Source organism: Cannabis sativa, chromosome 1, assembly GCF_029168945.1.
Source record: "Cannabis sativa cultivar Pink pepper isolate KNU-18-1 chromosome 1, ASM2916894v1, whole genome shotgun sequence".
Lineage (NCBI taxonomy): Eukaryota > Viridiplantae > Streptophyta > Magnoliopsida > Rosales > Cannabaceae > Cannabis > Cannabis sativa.
This window is the reverse complement of record NC_083601.1, coordinates 29,559,197-29,573,543: the sequence shown is the minus strand read 5'-3', so window position 1 is coordinate 29,573,543 and position 14,347 is coordinate 29,559,197. Positions and strand designations below refer to the sequence as shown.

Genomic DNA, 14,347 nt, shown 5'->3' with positions numbered 1-14,347 from the left:
TTATTTAAATAATATATATTGATTGGACAATTTCATATTTATAATTGTGAAGAAAACCATATATTTGATAAAATGACTCAAAGAAAGTTTTTGTCACTTTTGTTTGAATTGATTTATAATTATTCATTTTTGGAAATAATATATTGTTTGGGTTCTATCATTTGGTTTGTAGTAACTTTGTGCCTAAATTGATTTATATCTGGTGATACTATGGGAGAAGTAAGAACGGTTTTGGACATGGACGAGCAACAAGCTGCAACGCCTGCAATGACTTGACGCATTTATTGCACTCTGTTAGTTGAGAAATAATATTTTTACTAATTTGGAAACAACGAAAGATACCTTCGATAAATGTATAAACTTTGAGCAATTTATTTATGTTAAAAACACATTTGAGATAATTGTCCTTATATGAGGATATGGAATAATGGAAGAGCTGTTGGAGATGATAACATGGGTCAGGCTTGGGATTCATAAGAAATTGGTAACCTTTTCCCTGTTGATCATTGAAATACTACAATCAGCTAATGACTTAGAGAAAGAGAGCTTTTAACTAGACATTACAATCTATGCAGGTTTGTTTGCTTAATGTAGATGAGGTATTGCAATTCTTTGCTGGCATTATTTGACAATGGTGTTCAAGAGGGGTTCATCAAGTCAGGTGCTCAGGAAATCATTTTCTCTGCTCCAACAGCCAAAAAATTCATAATAAAGATGGAGGTACTTTTAGGCTTTCAGTTTAAAATTATGTTTTTGTTTGCTTTAAATTTTAGAAATGTTGCTTGTAAAAATAATAAATTATCAAGACCACTTCTTTGCACATCATCATAACAATCTATCCAAATTTAAAAACTTACTAATTTAATAAGAAAATTAGTTGCATTTTACTTTCAATGGAAGAATCATATAAAATTTATAATTAACGAACTAAATAATTGTGTGATTTAAATCTTTTATTCGTTGTTGTTGTTATTATAGCTTGAAATGTAGACAAGGTCACATGGTCTTATCTTTCATCCCTTCGAATGTTCTTTAAAATAACTTCAAGCTGATTTACATGCTTGATAAAGTTAACCAAGGTCTAGAAATTGAAATTTTTGTGACAAAATTTGTGATTTTTTTTTCTTTTCCAGCCATATGCTCCTTCCCATGAACCCATTGCATCTCTTGAAAGCTGGCAGATGGAACAACTAGGCGAGTATCCGAACCAAGACAATTCAAGGTGATTGAAACAATTAAGACTTACGGCTGTTTGGCCATTTAAGCATAATCATACATTTAGTTATAAAAATCTAAATAAAAATAAAGAACAAAATTTTAAATAAAACTAATATTTACGTGCCTCGGCACGTAACTTCTAACTAGTATAATTAAATGTATATATTGCAAAAAAGTGTAAAAAAACATATTTTACATAATTCTATATAATTTTATATATATTTATAAATAAACATATATGTTATAATGTGCTGATTATTTTAAATTGATTTAAAAAAAAAACAATAAAGTGATAATTACACTAATATTGAATAATTTTTTGATAAGATTTACAACAATAAGACTATATTATTTTCATTCAAGTTATTGATTTGATGCCATTTTTATTAATTTAATTTTTTATATTTTATTTAATTATTATAACTAAAATTAAAAAAGAAATCTTCAAATTATTAGAATAAGTATTTGTTTTCTACATTTATATAAAATATACTGAGCAATTTAAATGATAATTTATCTCAAATTGTACTATACATCACAACTCATGCAATTACAACCCACAAAACAATCCAAATCATAAAAAAAAAACAAAGAAAAAATCGTAAAAAGAAAAAAGAGTTAAAAGGAAGTATACATATAGGGTAATTTCCTTACATTTTTAATGATTTCAATTCAAAGACTTAATTGATATATTTTATGGCTGACGGGCTAATTTACAAATCCACATATATTTATGGGGTCATATACTAAAATCTCATAATAGTTTCTCTCTCAAAAAAAATCTCATATTAGTGTAATAATCATTCCTTACGTACATTGTATTGTGGTCTGAAAACCCAAAAGTTGAAAAGGGGCGCCAGCCGCGTAAGCCATGGCGCGGAAAAAAAATGTGTGAGAATTTTCTTTCCAAAATAAATAAATTAAATTATATCATAAATTACTTTCGGCGTAAGCGATGATATCATCAACATTTTGTGTATAAATACCCCAAAAATATGTCTGTAGAGGAAAAACTTCAAACTCCAGTAGAATACGATTCCTTTAAGACTTTTACCATATATTTTTTTGAGATCGATTTCGGAAGAGAGTGGGTTCAATGGAAAACTCTAGTGCAGATAAGAAGAGGGTGGTAATCGTAGGCGGTGGTGCGGCTGGTTCTATTCTAGCTCGCTCTATTCAGTTCCTTGCACACGTTGTCCTCATCGATGAGTAAGTTTCCATTTTTGTGAAACATTTCGTAAAGAAATTTGCTTTAATTTGTTTATGCAGTTGTAAATACATCCCATGTATTGAGATCTATTAGGGCATAGCGAGTGAAATTCTCTTGCAGGAATGTTTTGGTATTATATGATTGTGTGAATTGTATGTGTTTTGGTATACATGTAGATACACTTGACCGAGGATAGATAGGGCTCTGAAACTTCCAATATTTTTTCTCTTCTATGTTGAGTTTCTAACATTTACAATTTCTAATAAATCAATAAATGATTCAGGAAGGAGTATTTCGAGATTACATGGGGGATGTTGAGGGCAATGGTGGAGCCACCATTTGCTGAAAGGATGGTGATTAATCACTCTGATTATCTTAGCAATGTGGACATTGTTGCATCTGCTGCAACTAATATCACAAATGGGAAAGTTTTCACTGCAGATGGAAGATCGTTTGCTTACGATTATCTTGTTATTGCCACCGGTCACAAGGATTCTTTTCCCAAGACTAAAGCTGAGAGGCTCAGTTATTTTGAATCAGGTAAATGGGATGGAAAAAAAAATGCATATATTCGGAGTATCATTGTTTCAATTGCATTGAAGTGAAACTATAAGTTGAATATCTATAGATGAATTTAATAACCTTTTCAAATGATAATGAAAGTGCATTGTCAAAAATTAATGTTCTGTTTTGCATTTGGAGATGCTAACTTTAATTCTTTTCTTTTACAATTACAGAATTTGAAAAGATCAAGTCTGCTGATTCAATTCTGATTGTGGGTGGAGGTCCCACTGGTGTGGAGCTTGCTGGTGAAATTGCTGTTGATTTTCCAGAAAAGAAGGTGACACTGGTGCACCGTGGGTCTAGATTGCTAGAATTTGTTAGTTCTAAGGCTTCCAAGAAGGCATTGGATTGGTTGATATCAAAGAGAGTTGAAGTGCTCTTAGATCAATCAGTTAATCTGGATGGTATAACTGACGGTGTTTACAAAACGTCTAAGGGAGAAACTATAAAAGCAGATTGCCATTTCTTGTGTATTGGTAAACCAGTGGCGTCATCTTGGCTTGCTGAGACTGTTCTGAAAGATTGTGTGGACACACATGGAAGATTGATGGTTGATGAGCACTTCAGGGTCAAGGGTCATTTAAATGTCTTCGCTGTTGGAGACATCACAGATACCAAGGTAATTTTATTCAAACACCTTTTATTCCCATATTCGAAAATTACAATTTCCAATGATGTATTATATTTATAGTATTTGATCAAATACTTGAAAGTTTAGTTTACTAAAGCATATCATTTAATCAACATGTCAAATATGTACAAGTCCACTACTCTTCCGATTGAACTTGCCTTGGACAATCATATTTTATCCTTAATTATTGTTTTAGTTTACTTTTTCAATGAACTGAGTTGTGCTTTGAGAAGGATGTACATGAGCCATATGTTGGAGAATTGTGTATAATATAAACAATGTATGTTGGAAATGTGCTTACTTGTTAGTATCGGACAATCGCTTGAGTAGTCTTCTTTTCTAATTAATCATGCGTCAATGATTCAAGTGAACTTTGACATGTTAATTTTTTTTATTTATCATGTGCCTACATTCATGTAAAATTGACCTAAAACACTGAATTCTACTCAAGTTCATCTCCCCATTGATTTACCTTCATTTTCAATAAGATCACAACCAGACGCATATGCCAGAAGTTTATACTATGATTCCATCTTTTTGACAAAGTTGTAGTTATTCACTAACGAATTGCTCTATCTTCATCAGGAGATGAAACAAGGGTACATAGCAGAGAAACATGTCGATGTGACTGTCAAGAATTTGAAGGTGTTGCTCGATGGAGGAAATGAGAGCAAGATGGTAAAATACAAGGGCACTTTCCAAGCTGCACTTGTTTCACTTGGGAGGAAGGAAGGTGTAGCTGAATTTCCATTTATTACTATCAGTGGATGCATTCCTGGGAAGATCAAGTCCGGGGACTTGTTTGCGGGAAAGACAAGGAAACTCCTTGGACTGAAGCCATAATCCTAACCATTCTTGAAGATGAAACTTCATTCAGAATGTGAATTTTTCTATTATTATTTTAAGTTCTTTATTTCTATCTGTATGGTTTAGATGTATATTTTGAATGTACATGTCATTACACAAAGTGAGTTTCCGTTATAAAAATTGTTATATCATTACGTGTAATTTAAAGATGTATATTTTGGGGTGTCCATATCATTACTGGGCAAATAAATATTCATATATTTAAGAGGATTTAATTCTTTTTTATATTTTATTTTCATAGCCAATTTGGCTTGTAAGTTATTTTAATGTTGTATAGGGGTGTTTGGTTTGAAAAAGACAGATGTCATCATAATTTTCTTGCAGGCTTGGAATACATCTTGACAAGCACGTTCTTGTTCAAACTTGGTTCATAGTGATTTGATCCACTTTTGCTGCTGCATTTAGTTTTGTTTTCTTCCTTGGAATAGAGCTAATAATTCCTAAATTTATTACAAATATTACTTGCAAATAACGAGTCATCAAAATATACAATTTTATGACAATATGGTCGGAGCCCCGCTTGATTTTTAAAGTGTTTTTGTGCTGAACTACCGTATCTATTTTTCTCATTTTATTATGAGTTATTTGTATTTGTGTTGTTTATCACTCTCTTGAGGATCATTTTGGCTAGTGTCATTGTTTGGTTTCCAACTTTACAATAGAATGTTCAAATCTAAATTTGTTATTAGTGTACAGATTTTATCAATTCTATATAGCTCGAAATCGATATAATCCATGTAAAAAAATGGATTGAGATTAATTTGTAATTATGATTTTAGTTTTTGAAAGAAAAAATAAAACAAACATTACATACTTTATATAAGACAGGGAAATTCTACAATGCATTTTAAGATACATTGATGTACCCTTATCTGTTTTAGCACCCAGAATAATTTTTTAGTCAGATTTTTTCTCATAGTCATGTACGTTATAGTTATTTAAGACATCCTGCAAAATTTTAAGAAATTTAGAAAAGTTTAACACGCCGAAAAATACGTTCAAACAGTGTGTTGCACGCGTGACTATTTTATTTTATACGCGTGTAAAATAAACTGTTTGAACATTATTTTCTACATTGTAAATTATTCTGAATTTCTCAAAATTTTGTAGGTTATCTTATATAGCTATAACGTACGTGAATATGAAAAAAAATTAGACTAAATTTTTTTCTGGATACTGAAATAAGTCAAGGGTGCATCAGTACATCCCTTTTAAAAGAGTACATTGTAGAATCACCCTATAAGACATTTGTAAGACTTTTTTATATATATCTTGAAAAAGTCATGTAAAAAATAAAATGATATTATTTTTCATCAAAATATATTAAATTGGTAGAAAAGAAGTGAAAATTTTACAATTTTATTGTGATCTATTGTATATACTAAATTGGATTTAATTAAAAATTTAATTAAAAAAAAATAAGATTTTAGGAGCTCTCAATAAATGAAGAGTTTATAATATTTTAGAACCTGTATTTTACAAAAATTATCGATTGGATTATCTGCTTTGTAAAATAATAAATTGGATTCTTTATTTTTTTAAATGATACAAAATAGTAGTATGAGCTCAATTTTCGATTTATATTTTTTCTTTTGAAAGTAAAGAAGCAATTTTATTAACTCAAATCATCCAATACACGACAACATTTAACATAACCAATTTGAGGATAATTTTTAGCACAAATTGATATTGAAAATGTACCAAATTTTGTTATAACAACTTTAAATTGAGTTATTATTAATTTTATTTTAATAAAAAATCAGTTTAATGTACTATTTTGTATCATTTTAAAAAATACAGGGTCAACTTTTTCTTTTTAATAAAACAAATAGTCTAACTAATAATTTTTGCAAAACATACAAATACAAAATTGCATTTACCTTAAAAAGAACAGAAATATAAAAAGAACATAAATATTAAATGGAGTTTTTTTTTTATTATTTATATATAAAAATTGAGTATTAATAAATGAAGAGACTTAGTGATATTAAAACATTTATTAAATAAAAGAACTCTTTCTTTTTTTATAATCTATATAATTTTATTAATAGCCATCAACTAAAATAATAGTGATTAGAATAAAAAATTGAGCCAACCAATCGATCGTCTGATTCCTAAATCATTTGACAAAAGAAACTAAAATAAAATCAAATAAAAAAAATTGTAACATTATAATTAACCTTAAAAACACATATATTCAATTTCCTCCACTATTCAGAAGACTCAACAATATAATTTGTTGCAGCAAGTTCATTCAACCCATTAATTTGAACACTCAACTATTGTGTAAGGTACGTAACTGCACCATTAACAACCCTTTCAACCACAAAGAACTTGTTATTCCCAACTGTTTACCAAATTTTTTAAAAACTAATAAAATAAGAGCTTAAGTAATAATAAAATACAGTAATAAAGAAGAAGGGTTTTTACGTGATTCAAACGCTAATAAGCTTTAGTCTATGAGTCAGTTTATTGGCCTTAAGAGGCTTGTATAATGTTTCTACAATAGTGTTTGCAAGAAACCCTAACTCTGCCCCCTTGATTTCTCTTGAAGAAGAAAAAAGGTTAGAGTAAATTTGGCAGAGCTTCAACTATCTCTTTTTCTAATCCCCCTTCGTATGGAAATAGAAGGGTATTTATAGACTAAAGGGCGGGTATGGTCATGCCCATGACCCGCCTAGGGTTCTTGCAATAATCCCACTAGTGGGGTAAAATACATGTAAGGAGCTGATTATTGGGCCGTAAAGAAGGTTTTTGCCCGTGAAAAGAGGTAGCTGTATAGTTGGGACTATTGTGTGCACTGGACACATGTCCCCAAAAGGTTTCACCTTACAAAGTAAATGCCTGGACTAATCGTAAGGCAAAAAGGCGTGTGGGATGTACGCACTACCATGGTCTAACACAGGGGACACGTGTGTCAAAATAGGTATAATCGTCGCTTCATGGTAGACATCCAACTTATTTTGGGCAGCTAGTGTCCGTGATAAGCCCTTCGAGTAATCTTTCAGGTGTCGCTTGGACATACTTTAAGCCTGGTCATATCCGAATCTCGGAGGGATAGTAGGCCTTCTGCATCCCGAATGGCATCGTAAGGCAAGATAAGTCTCTGTGTATTCTACGGTCTTGATCTGTTCCTGGATCCACAAAGCTTCTTTGTGATATAGTTCAACTAAGAGGACTTGGCTAGTGGCTACTTAAAGTCGTACTTCTCTTTTCATGCCACATGTCTCTCGTTTGAAAATGCAGACAACACCAACCACTAACAGTGATGTGAAGACGAGCTATCAAAGAACAAAGAAGACGAACCAACAACAAAATAAAATTATGTCAAAGACAGGATTAATCGCAGTAACCTGAACAAAAGACACTCAAAATCATGTTACAAAGACAAAATTAAACGCAATAATAAAAACCTGACCACAAACCCCGACCAATCCACGCTTAAGCAGAAGGAGAGTGCCTGGTTAAAGAAAAAATACAACCTCTGACGACTTAAAATTTAAGAATGAAAAACCTTAACAAACAAGATAAAAATCTACTTTTAACAAAAAGAAAAAAAAAAAAAAAAAAAGACCCAATTCAAATTACTGGCTCATATAAGAGAACTTACATTGTAAATAAGTGGAATATTCTATACGACTTTGTTTAGATTTTATTCAGAGAAATAAATCTATCCTTCGTACCCAAGAAATACGCTTATCAAAATCTAAAATCCGGTCTCCCTGATTTCATTCCATTTCATACTACAGAGATTGAATCCAATATCTTCAATCCATTACTGTTTTAAGGAAGAACAAGTAGAATATCAATACTACGATGAAGAGGGTCTTCGGTGTAAAGAAGGACAAGGAGCCCCCTCCTTCCATTCAAGATGCCTCCGATAGGGTTTACTTCTCTCTCTCTCTCTCTTGATTTTTTTTCCTCATGAGTTTCTAATTCTTTTTTTCCATTTGAAAGGTGATTCAATTGAATTGTTAGGTTTTACTTTTTGAACTTTATTGGGGGGTTGATGGAGTTATAGTGGAACTTGTTGACGGTAGATGAAACCTTGTTTGTTACCAATGAAAAGGAACATTAGAAAGAAGAAAAAATGGTGGATTATAGATGTAGGCTCCCGGGTGCTTGATTCCTTAATTATGTGTGGATTTGTATTACTAGTTTCCGTAATTTAGTAATTGTGGATATAATTCCATATTTACAAGGTACATTTTTAGTGCAAGCAGTTTCCATCTGATAAGTTTTTTAACTAGAAACTCTATTACATTGTGTACTGGAACAAATGACGGGCCTGATTACCTGATGTTTCTTCAGAGACAGTTATTTTGATTATCTATTTGCTGAATAATTTAATTGCGGTTAACATTTTCTGCGTCATATTCAATTTTTACTGGGTGTTTCCATTTGGGGCGGGCTAGTTCATGGTAATCTTTTGATATACTTGATGATCTATGTGATCTGTGTATATTCTTCAAAAGAAGATTATTGATGCTTTTTTTTTTGGTGTGTGTGAGAGCGTGTTATTTCAATTTTCATTTTTCAATCAACTCTTTAATAGATAATATAATAATGTTTTGTTGTAATTCGTTCGTTGAAGTATAAATAGGACTAGTTGGTTGAGCTAGCTCCAAGAGACTAAATGCATTCTATTTCTTTCAGATTAATAAAAGGGGTGAGACAGTTGAAGAGAAGATCAAAAAGCTTGATGTAGAACTTAGTAAATATAAAGAGCAGATTAAGAAAACAAGACCTGGTCCTGCACAAGAAGCTGTTAAAGCTAGAGCCATGAGAGTCCTCAAGCAAAAACGAATGTAGGTGTCTCTTCTCCATTTTACTAGCTCTTTTATTATTTGTTTTGCAAGTTGAGAGCTTTTTATGCAAGGGGAGGATTTAAGACTTTACTGTGTTTTGCTTTCTCGTTCATGATTTCTCGACTCACTAAACATCTGGGCAGGTATGAAGGCCAACGTGATATGATGTACAATCAAACGTTTAACCTTGATCAAGTTGCATTTGCTGCTGAGGGCATTAAAGATGCTCAGCAAACTGTAAGCTTCTACTTTGTATTGAAATGTTTGTTATTATATCCTTTTTTAGGGATGTTGACCTATTTAGAATGTCAAGCTAATTCCTGTTGTGATTAATTATGTTTACGACAATATGTTGGCTGACTAGTTCAGTTTCAATTTGTATCAGATACTCCTCCTCCCTTCCCTCTCTTTATCTTTGTATATTTATTTTTTGTGATTCAAGCTTTCTTGTAATTTGTTTTGGCTAGGAAAGTTCTCGTACCCAGTTACATTTGTTTTTATTGTCTTGAAAGTGCAGAACTTTTTCTTCAAACATTCCTATTAAATGAACATGTTACCTTGGGTTTATAACTTATTGAAACTGGGTGGTCCAATGTACTTAATTTTTGAGTCTAGTATGCATTCCATTTTAACTTTGCTGCTGAAGTATCTAGTAGTAAGCATTCTCGTTACTGTTAAAGTCAATGAAACATGATCTTCTGGGATTTCCATAACATGGGTCTAGATGGAGAGGCTGTTGAAAATTAAGTTATGAGCATAGATCTACAATGGTGGGGGTATCATTCATTGCTATTAAATTTGGCTGTGCTGGGGCTTTGGTTTTTACCTTGAAATATATTTTTTTTTCTTCGTAGCATCTCGAGGGTCACAGTCCAAGGCTGTCCAGACGGAGCTTTTTCAGTAACCTGATTGGAATCGGCTGCCTACCTCATGAGAAGTAGGGGATGAAATTAGGAGGGATTCAGCCATAAGTATCCAAATAATCTAAGTCTTAGGTTGCCTTATACCAAATTGGAATGCATTTAGGTTTCAATGTGTTAAATCTTAATAGAGGTATTTCAAGAGCTTTATAGATGTTTGACCTTGTTACAATACTTTCTTATAATCTTTGCAGATGTCAGCCCTAAAATCTGCTAACAAGGAGCTGAAAGGGATGATGAAAACTGTGAAGATACAAGACATAGATGTAAGTAACTTCTCATCAAGAATTTCCTTCTTTTAGTTTTTTTCTTGCTCTGAACTCTATATATTTTACTTGCATAGAATTTGCAAGACGAGATGATGGACCTGATGGACGTCAGTTCGGAAATTCAAGATACCCTGGGTAGAAGCTACAGTGTTCCTGACGATATTGATGAGGATGAGCTTTTGGGTGGTAAGATAATTATAAATAAAAAGCTATGTAGAGCAATCTCATTGTACTGACTAACAATTTCTTGCTGGTTGTATTTGTTGCTTGGAAGTAAAATCCTTAGAAAGCTGCTAGGGATTATGCTGTGGCTGTATTGAAACGTACTCTAGATTGCCTCAACAATTGATAGACTGCCTTGACGATTGATAATATCATTTTTTTAATAGAATAGAATAAAACATACTTCTTCATCTCCCTGTGCTGATTATTTACCAACTTATCTGAATAAATTATATTTGGTGTAACTAAAGCATCCACTTTCATATGACTCACATTTCTTGTTATTTCACTTCATCTTTAGAACTCAACTTCCATAAATACTCTTATACCATAACTATTTCACGTTGCAGAGCTTGATGCTTTAGAAGCTGATATGGGAATGGAAACTGAGTCTGATGGCGTGCCTTCCTATCTTCAACCTGATAAGGAATCCGATTTGGATGCAGAGCTCAACTTGCCTTCAGCACCGATGGGATATGCAGGACGGTCAAATGCACATGTACGTTGGCTATGCTATAGCAGTAGATGAGTTTGTGTGTGTGTGCCTTTTTTTTTAGTGTTTAATAATTTTTCTTTAAATCTGACATTGTGACAGGCGGATGATGAACTGGGTTTACCTGCTGTTCCACGGGCGTCCCTTCGTGATTAGTGAAATACTGATTGATTATGTAATATCTACATCCATTTATTACTGGTGGCAAGCTGCTTCGAGGGTAGCCTTTGTAATCATATTTGTGCAGAAGTGAACCTTTGTTTCGTTTTGGTATTCTTGACTCTTATATTTAGTTGGCTGTGTCATCCATGTACGGTGTTGGTTTATCAATAAATATTACTTGGTATATTTGGCATAGAAGATAAACATAGAATTGTTTATATTTGGGACTCGATATACTTGCTGTGTGTACTCTCTTCTTTCTTGGTTCGAAGGTTTTGTGTCTTTAGTCTTTTAACAGTCGCTCTACTTCTTGAAGTGGCTTAAGTGATCTTTTAAGTAGGTAGGAACAGTTCATCCATATTTATAAATTAAAATACGAAACAAAGTTCATTATGAAACTAATTATGTTTGTGTCACTAATGATATGGGAGATTTTGCTGCATGTTTAATTTCTATAAAAACTGTATAGATTATATTTGTAGCTAATCTTTTCTCAATAAACTTTGCTTCTCTTAAAAAGGAGACAACTAAACTTTTATTTGTCACTATAGGTTTTTTTTCATAAATAATTTTAAGCTACAAATATTAACTTATCAAGGAATAAAACTGTTGGACTAGAAAGCTAAATTGCCTAATCAAAGCCTTAGATTTTGGCTATGTTTTTATTTTTCAGTTTTTAAAATTGTTTTTTCAAAAAATTAAAATAGAAAATAGTTTTTTGTCATTTTAAAAATTCAATGTTGTTTGACACAAATTTTTTAACACTATTTTTAGATTTTTTTGACTAAAAAAATTAATATTTTAACATCATACCATGAAATGAACCCGAATATGGTTCCAGGTCTAGGATCCGAGTATGTGAGAAAAAATATAAAACATAATATGTTAGACAAAAAAAATATTATTGAAAATTGAAAACAACATTGTGATGTAATCTGTTTTCTAATTTTTTAAAACTCAATTTTTAAAAAACTATTTTAAAAAATTTTTGTTTAACAACCTCAATTAGTTTTTAAAAAACTGTTTTCAATTTTAAAAAACAGAAAATAATTTTTAAATTATGAAGCCAAACGCCATTTTAATATTTGAGTTTTTTTTTGGTATCTTACACTATGTTCGGTAGAGAGGAGAGATGGATGGATTAAGAGGGGTGGAGGTATAGAATAAAAGGGGGAGGTGGAATCAATTGTTAGGTAGAGGAAAAAAAAAAGAGAAGACTTCTCCCTTTAAATCCTAAAAAAGATCCACCTTTGAAATGATTTAAGAGAAAGAAAATAAATATATCACATACTACAATTTTATTAATTAACTTCCTCTTCCTCTTCATCTTTCTAATTTTATTTTAATAAAACAAAACACAAAATGAAAGTTATTATCCTCTTTACTTGTTGACGCTAAAAAGTGATCAATACTCGCACACTAGATTGACGAGATGAAATAAAAGATGAGTAGAGTATACAAAATTAGTTCACTTCCCATATCGCGATAGTAATAGAACAACGTCTACTTCGAGAATTTATTTCTCACAAAAATTACAAGAGAATTGACTAAGTGAGAAAGCTCTAATTTCTACAGAGAGATATTCTAAAATCTGAATGTGAAAAATGAGGTGAGCTCTCATTTTATAGGCAAGGAAGTTTCATTAAAATAATAAAAATATATTTAAGAAAATGTGAATACATTCAACAGTTTTTGACCGTTGATGATGATTTAATGGTGAAATTGATTTCGAGGTTGGTTGTCAATTATCGAAGCTTGAATCGCGCCCGTGAGACCTTTTTCGAGTAAGTTGTAGTTGAAATTCGTAACTTTCTTAGGATAAAATTTGGACTAGATATCTTCAAAATTACGATTGAGATGTAAGACATAACTTGATAGAGCATTAAAATAGTTTCAAAACACAAGTTGAATCGCGTCAATTAGATCATTATTAACTGAGTTATGGTCATTTTACTGAAGGCTACTCTTATACCAGCCCCTGGTTGACATCCAGCGCCCATGTTGACATTTGATGCCAACCTGAACAATGAGTGAATGGGAAAACGTGCTGGAGATGTATTTTTTGATGCCTAAGTGATATTTTGATATCGTTTAGTCAATTTTTTTTATTTTGGTGAAGTCGTCACTAATTCTCAGAGATGTTGTTATTTCACGGAATTAGGAGACTCAAAACTGCTCGGTTTGCGACTAAGTCACTTTGTCAAAAAAAGTGAAATTATGAAATTTTGAATTTGACTTGTCTGAGTTCATATCTCTCGTTTGCTGTAAAAAACTAGACAAATGCTCGAGACGGAATCAGAATCAAATAAGCAGAATCCAGCGGCACCAGGTCATACGTTAATCTGGGCGTTGGGTGCTCTTTTAAGAGCTTTCGAGATGTCATTTTAATGCTTCCAAGGTCTTTAAAATCAAGGACAAAGTCTCCTACCCTATTTTAGACCATGTCGGAGAGAATTTTTGGAGCGAAATTTGTATCTGAGTGACAGAAACCAATGCACTAGGTTGATTTTCAACTTGGGCGTTGGGCCTAACACCATGTCAACCTTGGCGATGGGCTCAGTTTTTGGCCCTTCAGGATTCTTGTTTTCTCCTTGAGTTTACTTGTGTATTCGTTATTCCTAATGACGGAAAAAATGCTTGGAACACTTTTTTGAAAAAATGTCTGAAAATAGCCCAGGTTAATAAAATGTCAACTTGGGTGCTGACTCGAGTGCCAGGTGTCAACTTGGGCGCTAGTTCCAATTTTTGGCCACCAGATGACTCCATTTGATTCCCTAATATCTTAATCCTTGACGAAAACGGAGAATATGGCTGGAAGACTTCTAAAAAAATTCCTTGGAAATGGCCCAGGTTGACAAAATGTTAACCTGGGCGCTGGGTCGAGCACCAGGTGTCAACCTGGGCATTGGGTCCCCATTTTGGCCTCTATGTGACTCTGTTTCTCCATCAAAAGCACTTATTTCCTCATTTTGGCTGAGGACGA

General features: G+C 32.3%; 2 protein-coding genes and 1 pseudogene across 2 annotated transcripts; all 3 read left to right on the top strand.

Annotated features, from left to right (window-relative positions):
• The first annotated feature begins 130 nt into the window (after positions 1-130).
• On the top strand, positions 131-1,226 carry LOC115704259 (cytokinin riboside 5'-monophosphate phosphoribohydrolase LOG8-like; annotated as a pseudogene).
• Positions 1,227-2,038: 812 nt separating this feature from the next.
• LOC115705520 (uncharacterized) lies at positions 2,039-4,705 on the top strand. The gene is made up of 4 exons (XM_030632862.2): positions 2,039-2,427; positions 2,712-2,968; positions 3,166-3,611; positions 4,209-4,705. Exons 1-4 carry the CDS (start codon positions 2,315-2,317, stop codon positions 4,464-4,466), a joined length of 1,074 nt encoding a protein of 357 aa, XP_030488722.2. The 5' UTR covers positions 2,039-2,314; the 3' UTR covers positions 4,467-4,705.
• A 3,398-nt stretch (positions 4,706-8,103) lies between these two features.
• Positions 8,104-11,562, top strand: LOC115706098 (vacuolar protein sorting-associated protein 60.2). The gene is made up of 7 exons (XM_030633622.2): positions 8,104-8,375; positions 9,147-9,298; positions 9,442-9,535; positions 10,413-10,484; positions 10,562-10,673; positions 11,060-11,208; positions 11,305-11,562. Exons 1-7 carry the CDS (start codon positions 8,307-8,309, stop codon positions 11,356-11,358), a joined length of 702 nt encoding a protein of 233 aa, XP_030489482.1. The 5' UTR covers positions 8,104-8,306; the 3' UTR covers positions 11,359-11,562.
• The last annotated feature ends 2,785 nt before the right edge of the window (positions 11,563-14,347 follow it).